This window comes from Protopterus annectens, chromosome 16.part0 (genome assembly GCF_019279795.1).
Source record: "Protopterus annectens isolate FY-2018-M chromosome 16.part0, PAN1.0, whole genome shotgun sequence".
In the NCBI taxonomy this organism is placed as follows: domain Eukaryota; kingdom Metazoa; phylum Chordata; order Ceratodontiformes; family Protopteridae; genus Protopterus; species Protopterus annectens.
The window spans coordinates 509909535-509930186 of record NC_056750.1 but is presented as its reverse complement, the minus strand read 5'-3'; the positions used below and the strand labels follow the sequence as shown (position 1 = coordinate 509930186).

The 20652-nt window shown below is 41.9% G+C and overlaps 1 protein-coding gene across 1 annotated transcript in view; it reads left to right on the top strand.

Moving 5' to 3' along the window:
- Positions 1–20652, top strand: part of PKN3 (protein kinase N3) — a 2242690-nt gene that overhangs the window by 43780 nt on the left and 2178258 nt on the right. Inside the window, exon 3 of the mRNA XM_044058139.1 lies at positions 2123–2277. Coding sequence (XP_043914074.1) covers positions 2123–2277 — 155 coding nt within the window. The remainder of the gene's footprint in view (positions 1–2122; positions 2278–20652) is intronic.

Genomic DNA, 20652 nt, shown 5'->3' with positions numbered 1-20652 from the left:
AAGAAGTTGAAACTTGACAGGAAAAATAGTGAAATAAGTTAACAACTTTTATGTCTGGTGGTTGGTTGAAGAGGGGAAGCCTGAATGAGCAGGTTAATGCTATAATCTGAGGGGCTGCAGCCAACTGGTATATATTGTCTGATACTGTGTGACAGGAGAATGCCAAAGAAGCTGAAAAATAAGGCATAAAACAGTGGTGCAGACAGTACTGCTGTATGTTACAGAAACATTGGGCCGTAGAGGTAGAGCGGCTGAGGGAGCTATAAGTGATTGAGATGACTTGCTTGAGACTGGTGGTACGATGTCAGAGTTTTTCAGGATCAACTTTTTCTGCTGGTATGATTGCATCTTTACTAATACAGGTCTTGTCTGTTTTCTCATGACCAAGTTTGGAACACACGATATGCCTTTCAGTTAACAAGTCCTGGTGTGGAATACCAGTCTAGTTAGTTATTTGTGTTTTCATAAAATTAATAATCTGCTCCTTCCAATGTCTCTGGTACAGCAGGAAATCTCAGGTTTTCTCTGTGGGCTCTGCTGTCTAACGCTACCATTTTTTGAAACTACTCTTCTTGAGCAGTCTCCTACTCAGCCAGCCTTTTCATTTTAACTTGTTGATTTTTTTTTTTTACAGTTTTATCAGGTCATCTGATTAGCTGTTTAAAGCTGCTTCTGTTTTACAGCATTTTGTTTGACTTGATATACGCCTACCCCATTTAATTTATTTTAATCAGTTCTGAGTACATTTAACGTTCTTCTAAATTGCATCTCTTGTACTAAAGCTGGAACTGGATCTGCTTTTTGTTGAACAGCTGCAGGATTGTTTCCAGTCATTGTTTTCTTGTCACCTTTTCTCTTTGATTTTCTTTCAGGGTCTTTCTTTGCTGGCATCCAGGCAGAATACTTGTAGCCAGTAACAGAATTTTACTAAATTTAGGTAGAATTACTGGCCCTTGCCAATTTTTTCTCTCACACTGGGGGATCTGAAATTAAGCTGTTAAGGGTTTCCAATATGCCTGCACACAGGATCTTCTGCATTTATTGTATCTACTTGTACATTTTAAACCTTGCCTTTTATCAGTGCAACATTCCACTAATTTCAGAATGTGGATAGCATTCCCAACTTACCCTCTTCTATATTAACAGAACTCCCCCATCTTTTTCCTTCTGTATCCACATACAGTTCAGATAAACACTGCAAATTGAATTCCTTGAATAGTTATACCATTACTGGCTTGGTTTAAATGCTTAACATTTTCTTTACTTAATTTTATCATACTTTGAACTTGTACCTTCGCTTGCAAGGGTCATTGTATGTTTATAAACAATTAAATACATGATGGGTACATAACTCTTGAATATTTTTTCATGTGCTGTGCTCTTATATGTACAACTTATTTTAGGATTCTGCTGAAAAGTGAGCTTTGGTCAGTCAGGCTGTCCTGGAAAACAGAGTTAAGTAAAATACTTTCAGAATACAGATTTTTGAAAGTTTTCAATTCACAGCAATCTCTTTATATTTTCATAGACCTTCCCCATTTCAGACCCCCAGAAAACCATCTTCTTGTGAATCTGTTCCATTGTTTGTATCTGCTCAAAAGCAGTTTCTTTGTAGTGGTCTTTCTCTTAATTGGGCACTTGGCTTCTAAAATGTATAGAGCATCTTCTGAAGAATGCAAGTCTTGTTTCCCCATAAGCATGGACACACTTTATACTTCTGTGTATAGTTGGAAGTTTAGAAGGTTGTGCCATAATGGTCATTACTGAAGATTTTATTTTTAGGTTGACTTATTTCAAATTAATTGAAAGGTTTGTGTAAGGAAACGTGGGTGTTATCTTCATTGTAGGGGACGCTAATGTTGGCAGCATGGGCAAAAACTTAGGGTTGTGATCACCGAGGGAATTTTCAGCTAGTGCCGATGAAAAGAATGAGCCTGCTGGTTGTGCCAGAGTCAGTTCATCATGAAAATATACTGGGTTTTTTTTTCTTTTTTCTTTCTCTTCCCACACTAGTTATTCTAAAATTGTAATACATTGCACTGAAGGTTCTACATTGTTTCCTCTGAGGAATGAACTCAAAGTACAGGTAAAATTAATGTGACTTCTTTTATTTTTTTCCCAGATGATGCTGTGTTACCTGATCCAGTTTGCTGGGAACAGTACACGATTTCCCAAAATAGTCGGATCAGCACACTTAAAAAGCAACTGAACATTGAAATGAAGGTGAAGCAGGGAGCTGAGAATATGATCATGACCTTCTCCAATGCAGTTTCAAAGGTAAGAATTCTGCAGTCTTGATAGGGCATTGGTTGGGGGAATCTTTTGGGTGTCGGAATGGAGCTTGCAAGGTGTTTTTGAGTCTAGACACCTGCTTTTGTGTTCTGTCCATAATCTTATTTTCTATACATTTGTGCGGTCTTAAATTGGGAATGTGTTGGAAAAAGAGCTTCAGCCTAAAAGAGGTTATGACAAACTATCTAATGATCAAACTTCAAAGTTCTGTCACTCTAAAAACTGATCTAATCACAAAGATTAATCTCCTTTTTTGCAGGGGGGGCAAGCCCCTCTGCAGCCCCACACCCTATGCTAATTATACATACAAACTGTAAGATCACAGTACAATGGGAAAGTGTAAATTCTGTGAATCCTCACTGTCCATGATCTCTCACAGAAAGACAGTATGTTTGATAAGCTGATATTCAATCGGCTGTATTGGGTTTTTTTTTTTAGTTTGAAAAATCAGCTTCTCCGAGTTGAATGGAACCTGCCTGAAAATATTCCAGGTTGGATTTTTTACCATCCAGGTTGATTTCCAGATTATAACTCCTGGAGACATTAGGATTTTTCAGTTTTGAATGTTTTTGAAAACTAACTGGTTATTAGGAGGTCCATGTCACATGTCATGTTGTTTGAAGGGCATTTAAGGTACTTGGTGATGAAACAAACGTATTTTTCTGTTCTTTCTGTTTTTGTATCCTTTGGTGTTGATAATAGGAAACTCAACATTCATATTTATGAGAACTATTTCTGTTAGAGGGATTGGTTTTATTTTGGATTTAGCTGATTGTTCCAAAGATGTGAAGGATTTAATGAGTGAACTTTAAAGTGTTGGATTTAAGTATCTAGGACATGCCAGAGGAGAAGAGTAGGGTTTGGGGAAACATTTGACTGTTGCCAGTAGCAGCAAGTAAGAAGCATTTGGCCACATAGTCTGTGTTCTCCTTTTATTCTAGATAACTTGTAGAACTGACATCTGATTTTCCCATCTTGCACAAGAACTACTTTGGTCACATTCATTCCTCGGTTTATATTATCCATCTATTTCAGGGTTCTGGGTAAGCTGGACCTTATAGCACTGTGATGCAAGTTAGAAAAATTAGTCCTGGACAGGGTGAGTTTGTTACAGGAGTCACTTGTTTCTGAAGAGTTTGGGGGCTTAATTATTCAGCCACTGCGTGCCTTTTAGAAGTGGGGATCCAGTATCTGGCTTCCTGGGACGACATGATTGACAAGCCACGATGCTTTGGAAGAGATGGTTTGCACCTGTCGCCCCTGGGATTCGGGTTACTGGTTAAGACTCTTGCCACCCCTATAGTGCCTTTTTTAGGCAAGGTTCAAAGGACAAAACTACCATAATGGGTACAAGAAGCAGAATCTAAAGGTAATGCTACTCGATGCTAGAAATCTTAACCGCAAGATGCACTCTCTTGAGGCTCTCCTAAAAATGGAGAACATCGATATTTGTTTAGTAACTGAGACCTGGTTGAAAGCTCCAGAGAGCACCCCTGCAATACCAGGCTACAACTCATAGCACACTTCAGCCACCAAATCAGGACCGAAACACAAAAGGTGGAGGAGTGCCAATATTCACCAAATATATTCACACCTCCAGGCTGGTTGCCCAACACAGTGCATCTGAAGTTCTCCAAGTGCAAGTAACACTAGGTAAGACTGAAATACAAATTGTAGCTTGCTACAGATCCCCCACCATGCCCCAAGATTCTCACTACACCTTTCTAAACATACTGGAAAATATTAAGATATAACCAAACACCCTAATACTAGGTGATTTAAATTTCCTTGTCATTAACTGGGAAAACTACTCCTGTACCAACACCTTTGCCCAACAGTTTTGGAATTCATAAATTCCAACGTCCTAGAGCAACTAATTCATAGTCCCACCAGGGCTACCAATATTCTAGACCTGGTCATTACCAACATGGGAGATCGATGCTCCACACCAGTGGTCGCCCCCTCGTTGGTCAGATGAGGCCATAAGCTAATCACCCTTGACATCCACATCCCATCCCCACCCCCCCTTTAAGGAAACCTCCGTAAAAAAACTTTTTCAAAGCCAACTACATGCTTCTCAAGTCAGAAGTAACATGATTCATAACACCCATGCAGATGGGAACTGGAAGTTCAACTGCTGAATTCTACACTTAGGTGCTGTACGAGTACATTCACTCGTGCATGGACTGAGCCATCCTAAATAGAACCAAGATGCTGTCCTCTTAATAATAATAATAATAATAATAAAAAAAAAAAAAAAAAAAAAAAGGGGGGGGGGGGGGGGGGAGCCAATCTGGTGGTCCCTTGCCATAAATAAGCTGTACAACAGAAGGAAGAAACTGTTACAGAAAAGAGGAAGATCCCAGGATTCAAACAACTCCCTTAACAGCCTCAGTAAGAAGATGAGATCCCTTATAAAATCTTCCAAAGCTAGTTACGAAAACAAAATTGCCAAAGATTCCAAAGACAAACACAAGGAGTTCTATAGTTATGTCAATAATCTAAATGGCAGTACTCTGATCTGCTCCGAGCTACAGCAGAATGGCAGTAGATATACTGATCCCAAGGATATTGCAAATATCCTGGCTGATTCAGTGCCAACTTCACCCCACTTTCACCCCCAAAAGGGCCCATCTCAATACCGAAAGAATGCCAAATTCTGGTAATCATGGCCACTAGGGTAAAAAAACGCACTCAACAAAGTCCAAGAATACAGCATCCATGGGAACAGATGACATCCCGGGCTGTGTACTGCATGAACTACAAAATTAACTGGCAACACACCTATGCGTTATGTTTAATCATAGCTTCATCTCAGGCTTCGTGCCCACAGTGGCACACAGCTACAGTCATCCCACTCCACAAGGGGTGATCCACTTTGGATCCCGGGAACTACTGTCCCATCAGTCTGCCAAGCCTGATCTGCAAGGCCATGGAACGTATTATCATGCAACTTAGAAACAAAGACATTGGCAACCTTCAAATACTGGACCCCACCCAGTTTGGGTTCGTGAAGGGCTGATCTTGCCTCCTGAACCTGATCGACTTCAAATCAGTCTCCAGAGCTGTGGACGATGGTAAGGTGGTTCACACAGCTTACTTGGACCTTGCCAAGGCTTTTGACACTATCCTCCACTCTGGAATCTTAGATAAACTTGCTAAGCTGGACATTAATCCCTATGCCACTGGATGGGTTGCAAAGTGGCTTACTGACAGAAGATGACTCCAAATCCAGCTCCAGACAAGTAATGTACCGCAGGGTTCTGTCCTAGGATCACTCTTGTTTGGCATCGACTTCTCTGAAGTACAGGCCAACACTAAGGGACTCGGGCTTACAAAGTTTGCAGATGACTGCAAGCTGGGAGCCTTTACTGAATTCCCAAATGATGTGGATACACTACAAAAGGACTTTACTGAAACAGATGCCTGGTGCCAGAGCCATGGGCTCCAGGTAAATGCAAAAAATGTCTAGTTGTCACTTTTGGGAAAAAAACACATACCTGTGAACTACCACATAGGTGGCAGTACACTAAAAACTGAAAGTGTGATAGGAGACCTAGAGAGATAGGTAGACAGTGGTCTCACCTTTGATATCCACATAGCCACAACAGTTAGAAAATCCTTCTACATGGCACACCTCATCACTAAGGGCTTTTCATCCAGAAAAAAGGAGGTCATTGTCCGTCTGTACTCATCCCTCATTAGACTCATTATAGAATACAATGCCCCGTTTGGTATGTACCTCACAAGACATCTGCAACGACTAGAAAGACTGCAGAAATACCTCACAAAAAGAATCACAGGCCTAAAGCAGATGCCTTATGCTGTCTGTCTAAAGAAACACTCCAACTATACCGAGTCGTATATCACCTTCTCAGAGGCGATCTCTGCCTAACATACAAGGCCATGTCAAACCCAGAGTTGTTGGACATGCTACCATTAAAGAAATCCCAATCCCTCCGAGCCACATGCTCCAGGGATCTTAACTTTGTCATCACTATAAATAGAACATACTGGAGGGATAGGTTCCTGACCCAGAGACTCCCCATACTCTGGAATAGGCTGACCATACATATCAGGCAGAGAACCTCAATGGCCCTCTTCAAGAAGAATCTTGACAATTGGATGGGAGATAGGAAATTCACCTCAGGGATCACATCAGTAGCCCTGCTAGACAGGGGTCCAGGAAAGTAAATATTTGTGTGAAGCAGTAGCCAGGAAATCGTTATGGCTAGGCTTGTATAGGCCCTAGGGCCGATAGCCTAGTACCTACCTATGAACCTGTGTGTGTGTTTGTATCTATATAAAATGCCCTCTAAACTGTATAAATTTCAACAATTCTACAGATAAATAATGGAAAATGGAAACAGCCTTGCCATCACAAGACCCCCATTGAAGTTCAAATTGTCATCAAGTCCTGATGCATAGTCCGCTCCCATTCATAGTTGCCATTTTAGTTCTTTCACTTCTAATAAGGTGCCATAGTCTCAGAAAAATAACTCCACCTGCTCCAAGATAAAACTGAATTTAGAGAAATGAGTGCAGGATAAAGCATGTCCTGCTAAAACATTTCTGCAGTCTTTAGCTCTAATAGCACCATAATGCTCTTTCACCCATTCAGACAGTTTGTGGCCAGTTTTTTCCAGTAGAAAAGTAATGACAAGTCTCACACACAGCCGCGTGTACTATGTTCTTACTTTTACACTCATAGTGTAAGGGAAGGGACAGTAAAACCATTATGTCTGAAAGTGTTGCTGGCTCCAGTAATTGTATATTGGCAGCAAAGACATTTTCCACATGGCAGCATATCTTTAGGTTCAGTACCATTGCAAACTTGATTAATAGAAAAGGCAATGTCTCTGTTCTCTACCAAAGACCCAATAGTGTTCATTTTCTTATATGTGATCAAAGGTTGGCTCCCTGAGACAGCAGCCTAATCATCTGAGTTAGAAATTTTGTAGATAGAAATTAGAACATTGTTACTAATAGCCTGCATGTCCCGGCTAATGAGTATCGTAAAACTTAAAGTTCTGTTAACAGCAGTGTTATCAGGTACTTGTTTCGGTATGAAACCAAATTTTAAAATCTGCTGAATCTTGGGTATTTAGCATCAGAAAACTCTCTAGCTACAGTTTGAACTAAGGTGTGGGTAATTTTTTTTTTTGGCAGAAACAGTTCACATAAAATTCACATTCTTTCCTGTACAGCTCATCATCACTAATCATGACAACCTGATGAACTGGCCCTTAATCACATTTATCTTCATATGAAATGGATAGATGCTGGCTAGTGAAATCCAAGAAATTATTTCCTTAAGTGTCTTATCTAAACATTAATAGACTGAGTCCACTTGTTAGTGTGCCAGTCCAAGCAAAAAACTCATCAATATATCTTTTGTGTAAATAGACTGTACTCAAACCCTAGCATATGAGTGAGTGTTTAAACTTCCCAGGTAGCCAGCATAAGATTTGCATATGCTGGGGCCATTTTAGAGCACATAACAGCACCTTTTAATCTGCTAATGCTTTGATAAAGCTTCCCATTAAAGTGAAAGAAATTATTACACAAAACAGTGTCAATTAAAGCAGTCAAACACATTTTAGACTCTCTGCTTTTTCCTTTGATCGAGTTTGCAGTGTTGCTGAACCTAAAGGTATATTCCCATGTGGAAAATGTGTTTATTGCCAATATATACTTATTGGAGCCAGCTACACTTTCAGACATAATGGTTTTACTGTGTTCTTTCCCTTACTCTGACTGTAACAGTAAGAACATAGTGTACGCGGCTGTGTGCAAGACTTGCTATTACTTTTATATTGGAAAAACTGGACTCCGATATAATCTGAAAGAGCATTATGGTGCTATTAGAGCTAAAGACTGCAGAAATGCTTTAGCAGGACATGCTTTATCTTGCACTAATTTTTCTAAATTCAGTCTTATTATCTTGCAGCAGGTTGAGTTTTTTTTCAGAGACTATGGCACCTTATTGGAAGTGAAAGAACTGAAATGGCAACTACGAATGGGAGGAAAGGCCTTGATGAGAATTTGAACTTGAAGTGTGTCTTGCGATGGCAAGACTGTTTACAATTTCTATTGTTCTTTTTCTGTAGAATTGTTGGAGTTTATACAGGTCATAGCCATATTCTTTGTTTAACATGAAGTTTGTATAGTCTTACCATGAAACCACTGGGTTGTAGTCTCACCATGAAACCACTGGGTTGCATCTGTGCAATGGACTTGCTGAATATGTATTAGTCATACTATCTCTTTTTTTTTTTAGGATTGGTTACTGTAACCTAAGTTGGGTGTAATGTTTCTATTTTATTACATTTTTATTACCTTTTGTTCATTATGTAACTCTGCACTGTTGTACATTTCTTGTTTTCTGATTAAGTTCCAGGATATTTAAGGAATGAAGGTGCTAAAAACCACCAGTTCATGTGTTATGTTTTTTGTCCATATGCGTTAGAAGTTTGTGTTATAATAATAATATATTAATTATATGTCTGTGTGCGTGTTTTACTTAAGGAACTACCCCCACACCCTAGTTGATCTATTTACTGAAGTGGCTTCACTTAGATACTCTAAGTACCTACCTATTTTGCTGTTTGGCTCTGAAGTACGACCTACAATAACAAATAGTGATATGACTTTAAGCTTCCACTGCCCATTTCCGGGGACATCTCTTACATTAGACAAATCATTACTTACAAGTGGGACATATCTCATTTTCCACACTTAGAGAAAACATTTGGACCTGCACAAGCTTTTACATTTAAAAGAGCTAAGAATATATGCATGCATCTTGATAATAGGGATAAACAGTTTATGATTAATCCCACTACTGATAATGCAATGATGTTCATCATGTTTCACTGTTGCAGTCATTACACTTGGGTTATCCTGCTGGCAGACAAACCGTAGTCAGCCCGAGTTCCAAAGTCTTGGTCCGGCGTCGGTTGCTGTCACCTCTTCCCTGACATCAGTGCGCCAGGGCTATAAAAGTTGCAACTGACGCCAATTTCTTCAGTCTTTCTTGCCGCGCGGTTCCCGAAGCATAAGCAGTTCGCAAGTGCCAGTCGGCCGACTGCTGAGATTTTCAAAATTGAATTTCAGAACCAAAGTGAATGTCAGAACCTAAGTCTTCAATAAAGCTAAGTACCCTGTTGGGGAAACTTTTTCTTGCTCCAGACCGATGTCAATAAAAGTTAATTGTATTTCTTGTGGGAAGCAAATACCTCATAAGGACTTCCACTCTTACTGCATTCCTTGACTAGGCCGTGACCACGACGTCACTAGTTGTAGGTTTTGTGCTGGATTTAATAAACGCACTATTAAACGTCAGTTTGATTTTGCTTTACATTATTTTGGACGAAGATTTAATTACATAATGCCGTTGGAACAACCAACGACCGGAATGTATAAAAAACGCAAAGACAAAGAAAAAGACAGGCATCCGAGGTCCAAAACAGATGACTAAGCCTCTTCTAGGCCAGTCACCGGTTCTCAGTGACGCGCTTTTGCAGCCCCTGACACCCGCTACCTCAGAGCCACAGGCCGCAACCGACAGCCACCTGGAGACACCGAGGCCTGTGGAAATTCAAGGTATTGGGCCTATGGAAAATATTCCCTCAGATGGGTCCGGAGCCGCTGAGCAGGCACCGGCTTCTGAGGGTGTTTTCAGACCTTCACAGCTTACAACTAAAGCTACTACAGCAGCAAAGGCAAAGTCAAAAACACCATTAAAGACAAAGAAACAAGTGCAGCATTCTCCAGAACAGTCATCCATGCCTAAGAAACAGATGCTTAAAATGGCCGAAGACCTTATTACTTTAATGAGGGGCTCCCATCCCCTCCTGACAAAAGGCCTAGGCAAGACTCTGATTATGATTCCTCTGATCAGGTTTCCATTTCTTCTGATTCTTCCTCTGACCAGGGCTATTCTCTCCCTCCCTATGAGGACTCTGATGCTGAAGAGTCCATTCCTTCAGCTTCACCGCCTGAGGATTACTCTTTTTTTGGGGAAACCCTGCACACCATGAGGGAACACTTCCATTGGGAGAGCCAGGATTACTCAGAATCCAAGAAAAGGCTCCAAGATTTCCTTCTATTGCCTCAGCACAGGCCCTTGGCTATCCCCCCTGTGCTTGATATTGTTGATGTTTTTTTGAATCCAGTCTGTCTCCAGATTCTTTACCCCCTGCACCAGTAAAGCCAGACAGGTACTACAGGGTCCCTGACCCATAAATGTCTTTACAAAAACTCCGCTGCTGACTCAGAAACTATTTCTCAGGGTCCAAAAGGGGTTAAAGCTTCCACTGCCAAAAATCCTGTCCCCTCAGATAGGGATTCCAGAGCTCTGGACAAATGGGTGGGGGGAGTTTACACTTCTGCTACTTTAGCTGTAAGAGCTTTAAACTGTCAGTTTCACATGCTTAAATTTCAGCAGTATCTCATGACATTGTTAAAGCAGAAAATGGTTACAAATACAGAAGGACCTGACTGTAAAGAAATGCAGGATTTATTGCATGCAGTTGAACAAGTGGGAAGGCATACTCTGCAATGTGGTTTTGATTCATTAGAGGCTTCTTGTAGAGCCGCAGTTACAGGCTCAGTTATTCGTAGCCATGCTAGGTTGAAAGAACAAAGTTTACCTGACCATGTTAAAATGAAATTATTGGATGCTCCACTACAGCATGATACTTTGTTTGGTGTTAAGGCAGAAGAAGTTTTAAAGAAAATGGAGGCTAAAGCAAAGTCAATGCAAACTCTGAAAGATTTCTTACAGGTTCAGCCACCTATATTTAGTAGGAACTGGTCTTCAAAAAATTGGTCCTTTCCAGTGTCAGACAGGCCACAAAGAGGCAGATACAGATGCCAAAGAGGCAGATCTCAGACCCAAGGCTCCTACAGACCTAAACAATGGGGTTCTTCAGCCCACAAAGGAGGAGAAGACCAATCACATCCTTATAGGAAACAGTCACAATGACTTCCCTCTGCAAATGCCAAGCTCTTACCAGCTGACAGCACCCCAAGGGGGAAAGCTAGCACTTTTCTCAAAAAATTGGCACATGATCACCCAAGACCAATGGGTGTTGAATATAGTTTCTCAAGGGTACAGGTTCCACTTCCACACATTTCCAAAACCAAAAGGTATGCCAAACCTGCCTCAAAACCAATGGGCAGAGGCACAAAAACTGATTGCAGCTCTTATGGATATGGGAGCTGTTCAAAAAGTTCCACAAGAAGAACAGGGCCAGGGATTTTACTCACGACTTTTCCTAGTACCCAGAAAGGACAAAGCATGGAGACCAATACTGGACCTGTCAATCCTAAATACTTTCCTGGATGTTCAAAATTCAAAATGTTAACACTACAACAACTCTTGCCCATGCTGGGCAAAGAAGCTTGGCTAGTTACTTTGGATCTCAAGGAGGCATACCTGCACGTCCCAATCAGACAATCGTGCAGAAGATACCTCAGATTTATAGCAGGCTCAATGCATTACCAATTCTCTGCACTGCCCTTTGGCTTATCTACTGCGCCCAGGGTCTTCACAAAATGCCTGGCACCAGTAATTGCATTTTACAGGCCAAAAGGAATTCAGATATATCCCTACTTGGACGACTGCCTTATTCAAGCAGAGAGTAAGGGCATTCTTCTAAAGCACCTGGAGTTCGTAAAAAGATTACTAATTTGCCTAGGGTACACAGTAAACAAAATAAATCAAAACTAGTGCCCTCTCAAGAGATAATATTCCTAGGTGCAAGCTTGAATACAACTACCCAGATGGCTCATCTCACACCAGGCAAACAAAGGCAGCTGACTCATTACTTTCAAATGATGGCAACAAAGATCCAGCTCCCTGCAGGAAAAATTCTGCAGGCCCTGGGTTTCATGGCATCTTGCATTCTACTAATTCCATATGCCAAACTGCTTATGAGGAAACCACAATGGTATCTAAAAAGTGTTTGGACTCAGCATTATCACAGCCTAGAGACAGCCTTTCACCTTACCTACAGCCAGGCAGACAATAACAAATGATGCATCGGATTATGCCTGGGGAGCACATATGGCAGGAAAATGTATTCCAGGCACGTGGCCCAAGGAACGACTGCATCTTCACATCAATCAAAAAGAGATGCTAGCTGTACAGAATGCCCTGACTGCCTTCAAGGACCTAATACACATAGGACAATTATTAATAAAGACTGACAATACCACAGTTATGTGGTACATAAACAAGCAAGGGGGCACACATTCCTACCCCCTATGCAGACAAGCCATGACTTTGTGGAACACAGCACTGACTTACCAGGTACATCTGCAAGCACAATTCCTGACAGGAACAAAAAATACACTGGCAGACAAACTAAGCAGAAATCTCATGGATCCTCACAAATTTAAACTAAATCCACAAGTGTTCAACATAACAAGGGAATGGGGATGCCCAGACATAGATCTATTTGCCTCCCCTCACAATTGCCAATTACAGAAATTTTGCACAAGGACTTATCACTCTCAAGCATGGAAAGTGGATGCTCTATCTTTTAACTGGAAAAATCTGTCAGTCTATGCCTTCCCTCCGATGCCTCTTCTCACCAAGGTGCTTCTAAAAGTCAGACAAGAGAGGCCAAAAATGATCCTGATTGCACCAGACTGGCCACACCAGCACTGGTACCCACTCCTAAAGAGTTTGTCCCAAGGCCCGCCTTGGCCTCTACCTCAAATCCCTCATCTTCTGACACAGCAAAACAATCAAATTCTGCACAGTCAACTCAGAACCTTAAACCTGGCAGCATGGCAGATAATGTAGCCACTCAGACTGCACAGCTCTCTAAAGCTGTTATGGATGTAATTTTGGAAGCCAGGAGACCCAGCACTACGAAATCATATGCGGAAAAATGGAAGAGATTCTGTGCTTGGAACCAGGCACAAGGCCTCGACCCACTGGTCCCTAATATGCCTCAGATTTTACAATACCTGACTGAGATGTTGGACAAAGGCCTATCTTTTTCTTCTATTAAAATCCATGCCTCTGCCATTTCAGCTCATTACAATACGGATCCTCCTCTTTTCTCACATCCTCTATTATGACAGAACCTCAGAGGGGCAAAGAATACAAGACCCCCTAGGAGAGCACCACTACCTACTTGGGACCTCAATTTTGTTTTAGAAAAACTAACACTGCCTCCTTTTGAACCAGCCAGCACAGCTGATCTAAAATTCTTGTCATGGAAAACTGCTCTGCTCCTAGCAATAACTTCAGCAAGAAGAGTTTCAGAGTTACAGGCATTGATGGCTGTGGAACCTTTCCTCATTTTTCACCAGGACAGGGTTTCCCTAAGGACGAACCCAACATTCATGCCAAAAGTGGTCTCCAATGTGGCCTTAAACCAAACTATTCATTTGCCTACTTTCTACCCAAATGCCCAGAATAAAGGAGAAAGACTTCTGCACTCTTTGGATATTCACAAACAGCTACGATTTTACTTGGACAAAACAAAAGCTTTCAGAAAAACGGAGCAGCTGTTTGTAGCATATGCTGCAGGATCACAAGGAAAACCTATTACAAAGCAGACAATCTCCAAATGGATAGGACACTGCATCCACTTCTGTTATGCACAACATGACAAATCTGTGCCTAAGGGCATTAGGCCTGATTCTACCAGAGCAGCAGCCACTTCAGCAGCTTTCCTCAGAGGGGTACCAACCAAATCTATTGGAAGCTGCAACCTGGAACTCAGTGCACACTTTTACCAAGCACTACCACCTACCTCTCTACTCCAAATCCAGAGCAGGCTTTGCCACTGCAGTTCTGCAGGGCTTGTTAGCCTCGCCAAATCCAATCTAGACCCAGCCACCCTGCCTAAGCTTTGGGATTCTACCCAAGTGTAATAACTACAAAAGTGAAACACGATGAGCATAGTACAGTTGTGTACCTACCATAAATGTAGATGTTCGAGTGTATTCACTGTTGCAGTCCTGGTTACCCACCCACCATCCCCCTCTTTGCTGGGACTATTCTGTGCTTCTCAACTCTATACAACCTATGTGGTGTATTTGCTTTTAGAAGAAGAGAAAGTTTTTATGATATATGCATGGTTGTTTGGAATATTTTTATCTTTACAGCCTTCATATCTGGGGACACCTGACATCTGGGGCAAGAAAAACTGAAGAAAATGGTGTCGGTTGCAACTTTTATACCCCTGGCGCACTGACGTCAGGGAAGAGGTGACAGCAACAGACGCCGGACCAAGACTTTGGAACTTGGGCCGACTACGGGTCGCTTGCCAGCAGGATAACCCAAGTGTAATGACTGCAACAGTGAATGCACTCTAACATCTTCATTTATAGTAGGTACACAACTGTACCTTTTGTTGGAATAAGTGTGTTAAAAAAACACTAAAAGAAAAATCTATCAAAGCTAGACTTCTAACTGTGTGATACCTTAAACCTCTTGCATTATAGGCCTCATGGGATATATGCAAGTCACCCTTTAAGGATATCAGGTGTTTCAACTAAACAGCAATTCTGAATGTCCATAACTTTTTCTTTTACTTTAATTTGTAAGTCTGTTTATGGACAGTTTCAGGCCATTAAAGGCAAACTCCTCTAGCTGTGGACATGCATGTTTCTGCCTTCTTATGACATCATCAGCACAGCATAAGAGGAATGTTTGACCTTTGGAAACAGAGGGTTGTCATACCCAGCTGATGTCTTAAGAAGGCAAAAACACGCATGTCCACAGCTAGAGGGGTTTGGCTTTAATGGCCTGAAATTGTCCATAAATAGACTTAAAATGAAAGTAAAAGAAAGTCATGGACATTCAGAATTGCCATCTAGCTGAAACACCTGATATCCTTAAAGGGTGATTTGCATATATCCCATGAGGCCTCTAATGCAAGAGGGTTAAGGTATCACACAGCTGGAAGTCTAGCTTTGCTAGATTTTTGAGTTTTTTAACAAGTTGGTTATCTGTGTGACCTTTTCACTCTTTATAGTTTGTTGTAAGTGTGTGGTATGTCCGTACATTTTTAAAGGGTCTCAATTTACCTTTATGCATTGTAAATATATGGTCACCTTTATGAGACATTTCAACTGTCATTCAGTTTCAGTGATATTTGCTGCTGTTTGCTCATCATGCAGAAGTTTTTACATGGGCAAAACCTCCAGAAAGTTCTCCGATAGAATTCAAGAGCACCTAGCAGCTATTAGAACTGTGGATGGGAGTAATGCTTTCGCAAAACACAGTACTATATGTAATGATTTTCATAAATTTCAGTTTCTTGTATTGGAACAAGTAGATTCTTTTTTGGGGAATTCAGATTTGTTTCTTGAATACAGACAGCTCAAGTGGCAACTGCTCCCTAATATGGATATGGCACCTCGTTTGAATGAAACTGTTAATGTCAAATGTGCTCTGAGATGGTTTAACTAAGGGATACACACTCTCATCAGCCTACTCATTCTTAAGATAATTTATTTAGAATTGTGCGTAGTTATTGGCTCAGTTTAAATATATTATTGTTGTTCATCATGTTTCACTGTTGCAGTCATTACACTTGGGTTATCCTGCTGGTAGGTGACCCGTAGTCGGCCCGAGTTCCAAAGTCTTGGTCCGGCGTTGGTTGCTGTCGCATCTTTTCTGACGTCAGTGCGCCAGGGGTATAAAAGTTGCAACCGACGCCATTTTCTTCAGTCTTTCTTGCCGCGTGGTGCCCGAAGCAAAAGCAGTTTGCAAGTGCCGGTCAGCCAAGTCCTGAGGTTTTCAAAGTTGAATTTCAATAAAGCTAAGTACCCCGTTGGGGAAACTTTTTCTTGCTCCAGAAGATGTCAGTAAAAGTTAATAATTGTATTTCTTGTGGGAAGCAAATGCCTTATAAGGACTTTCACTCTTACTGCATTCCTTGCCTAGGCCCTGACCACGACGTTACTAGTTGTCGGTTTTGTGCTCGATTCAATAAACGCACTATTAAATGTCTGTTTGATTTTGCCTTACATTATTTTGGATGACTATTTAATTATATAATGCCGTCGGAACAACCGATGACCGGAATGCATAAAAAACGCAGACAAAAAAAAAAAGACAGGCATCCAAGGTCCAAAATCGACCAAGACTCTTCTAGGCCAGTCGCTGGTTCTCAGTGAGGCGCTTTTGCAGCCCCTGACACCCGCTACCTCAGAGCCACAGGCCGTAACAGACAGCCACTTGGAGACACCGAGGCATGTGGAAACTCAAGGTATTGGGCCTACGGAATCTATACCCTCAGATGGGTCCGGAGCCGCTGAGCAGGCACCGGCTTCTGAGGGTGTTTTCAGACCTTCACAGCTTACAATTAAGGCTACTACAGCAGCAAAGGCAAAGTCCAAAACACCAGTAAAGACAAGGAAACAAGTGCAGCATTCTCCAGAACAGTCATCCGTGCCAAAGAAACAGATGCTTAAAATGGACGAAGACCTTATTACTTTAATCAGGGGCTCCCATCCTCCTCCTGACAAAAGGCCTAGGCAAGACACTGATTATGATTCCTCTGATCAGGTTTCCACTTCCTCTGATTCTTCTTCTGATCAGGGTTATTCTCTCCCTCCCTATGAGGATTCTGATGCTGAAGAGTCCATTCCTTCAGCCTCACCGCCTGAGGATTATTCTTTTGGGGAAACCCTGCACACCATGAGGGAGCATTTCCATTGGGAGAGCCAGGATTACTCAGAATCCAAGAAAAGGCTCAGAGATTTCCTTTTATTACATCAGCACAGGCCCCTGGCTATCCCCCCTGTGCTTGATATTGTAGATGATGTTTTTTCTGAATCCAGTCTGTCTCCAGATTCTTTACCCCCTGCACCAGTAAAGCCAGACAGGTACTACAGGGTCCCTGACTCTCCTAAATTTCTTTACAAAAACCCTGCTGCAGACCCAGAAACAATTTCTCAGGGTCCTAAAGGGGTTAAGGCTTCCACTGCCAAAAATTCTGTCCCCTCAGATAGGGATTCCAGATCTCTGGACAGATGGGGGAAAAAAGTTTACACTTCTGCTACTTTAGCTGTAAGAGCTTTAAACTGTCAGTTTCACATGCTTACATATCAACAGCATCTCATGTCATTGTTAAAGCAGAAAATGGTTGCAAATATAGAAAGTCCTGACAGTAAAGAAATGCAGGATTTATTGCATGCAGTCGAACAAGTGGGGAAAGCATACTTTGCAATGTGGTTTTGATTCATTAGAGGCTTCTTGTAGAGCCGCAGTTACAGGCTCAGTTATTCAAAGACATGCTTGGGTGAAAGAACAAAGTTTACCTGACCATGTTAAAGTAAAATTATTGGATGCTCCACTACAGCATGATACTTTGTTTGGTGTTAAGGCAGAAGAGGTGTTAAAAGAAAATGCGGGATAAATCAAAGTCAATGCAAACGGTGAAAGATTTCTTACAGGTTCAACCACCTAGATTTAGCAGAAACTGGCCTTCAAAAAATTGGTCCTTTCCAGTGTCAGACAGGCCACAAAGAGGCAGATACAGATGCCCAAGAGGCAGATCTCAGCCCCAAGGCTCCTACAGACCTAAACAATGGGGTGCTTCAGCCCCCAGAGGAGGAGAAGACAAATCACAACCTTATAGGAAACGGTCACAATGACTTCCCTCTGCAAATGCCAAGCTCTTACCAGTTGACAGCACCCCTAGGGGGAAAGCTAGCACTTTTCTCAAAAAATTGGCACATGATCACCCAAGACCAATGGGTGGTGAATATAGTTGCTCAGGGGTACAGGTTCCACTTCCACATGCTTCCAAAACCAAAAGGTATGCCAAACCTGCCATAAAACCAATGGGCAGAGGCACAAAAGCAGATTGCTGCTCTTATGGCTATGGGAGCTATTCAAAACGTTCCACAAAACGAACAGGGACAAGGATTTTACTCAAGACTTTACTTAGTATCCAGAAAAGACAAAGCCTCGAGATCAATACTGGACCTGTCAATACTAAATACCTTCCTGGATTTTCCAAAATTCAAAATGTTAACACTTGAACAACTCCTGCCCATGCTGAGCAAGGAGGCTTGGCTAGTTGCTTTGGATCTCAAGGAGGCATACCTGCACGTCCCACTCAGACAGTCGTGCAGAAGATACCTCAGATTTATAGCAGGCTCAATGCATTACCAATTCTCTGCATTGCCCTTTGGCTTATCTACTGCACCCAGGGTCTTCACAAAATGCCTGGCACCAGTAATTGCATTTTGCAGACAAAAAGGAATTCAAAAATATCCCTACTTCGACTGTCTTAGTCAAGCAGAGAGCAAGGACATTATTCTAAAGCACCTGGCGTTTGTAAAAAGATTGCTAATTTGTCTAGGGTAGACAGTAAACGAAAAGAAATCAAAACTAGTGCCCTCTCAAGAGATAATATTCCTGGGTGCAAGCTTAAATACAGCTGCCCAGATGGCTTATCTCACGCCAGACAAACAAAGGTAACTGACTCATTACTTTCATAATATGGCAACAAAGACCCAGCTCCCTGCAATAAAAATTCTGCAGGCCCTGTGTTTCATGGCATCCTGCATTCTACTAATTCCATATGCAAAACTACATATGAGGAAACTACAGTGGTATCTACAAAGTGTTTGGACTCCGCATTGTCACAGCCTAGAGATGATCATAACCTTGATTCCCTGCCTACAACAGGAGTTTTGATGGTGGTCCCAGGCCTGTCACCACAACAAGGGACAGCCTTTCACCTTACCTACAGTCAGGCAGACAATAACAACAGATGCATCGGATTATGCCTGGGGAGCACATATGGCAGGAAAATGTATTCAGGGCACATGGCCCAAGGAACAAATGCATCTTCACATCAATCAAAAAGAGATGCTAGCTGTACAGAATGCACTGACAGCCTTCAAGGACCTATTACATCCAGGACAACTATTAATAAAGACTGACAATACCACAGTAATATGGTACATAAGGAAGCAAGGGGGCACACATTCCTACCCCCTATGCAGACGAGCCATGACTTTGTGGAAAACCGCACTGGGCCTACCAGGTACGTCTGCAAGCACAATTCCTGCCAGGAACAAAAAATACACTGGCAGATGAACTAAGCAGAAATCTCATGGATCCTCACAAATAGAAGCTAAAGCCACAAGTGTTCAACATGATAACAAGGGAATGCGGACGCCCAGACATAGATCTTTTTGCCTCCCCTTACAATTGCCAAATACAGAAATTTTGCACAAGGACTTATCACTCTCAAGCATGGAAAGTGGATACTTTATCATTCACCTGGAAAAACCTGACAATCTATGTCTTCCCTCCAATGCCTCTTCTCACCAAGGTGCTTCTAAAAGTCAGACGAGAGGCCAAAAATGATCCTGATTGCACCAGACTGGCCACGCCAGCACTGGTACCCAATCCTAAAGACTCTGTCCCAAGGACCATCTTGGCCTCTACCTCAAATCTCTCATCATCTGACACAGCAAAACAGATTCTGCACAGTCAACTCAGAACCTTAAACCTGGCAGCATGGCAGATAATGTAACCACTCAGACTGCACCGCTCTCTAAAGCTGTTATGGATGTAATTTTGGAAGCCAGGAGGCCCAGCACTAGGAAATCTTATGCAGAAAAATGGAAGAGATTCTGTGCTTGGAACCAGGCATAAGGGCTTGACCCACTGGTCCCTAATATACCTCAGATTTTGCAATACCTGACTGAGATGTTGCACAAAGGCCTATCTTTTTCATCTATTAAAATCCATGCGTCTGCCATTTCAGCTTATTACAATACGGATCCTCCTCTTTTCTCACATCCTCTACTACGACAGTACTTCAGAGGGGCAAAGAATATAAGACCCCCTAGGAGAGCACCAGTACCTACTTGGGACCTCAGTTTTGTTTTAGAAAAACTAACACTGCTTCCATTTGAACCAGCCAGCACAGCTGATCTAAAATACTTGTCATGGAAAACTGCTCTGCTCCTAGCAATAACTTCAGCAAGAAGAGTCTCAGAGTTACAGGCATTGATGGCTGTGGAACCTTTCCTCATCTTTCATCAGGACAGGGTTTCTCTCAGGAAAACCCAACATTCATGCCAAAAGTTGTTTCCAATGTGGCCTTAAATCAAACCATTCATTTGCCTACTTTCTACTCAAATCCCCAGACTGAAGGGGAAAGACATCTGCACGCTTTGGATATACACAGGCAGCTACGATTCTACTTAGACAAAACAAAAGCTTTCAGAAAAACTGAGCAACTGTTTGTAGCATATGCTTGCAGGATCACAAGGAAAGTCCATTGCAAAGCAGACAATCTCCAAATGGATAGGACACTGCATCCACTTCTGTTATGCACAACAAATCCCAGGCATTAG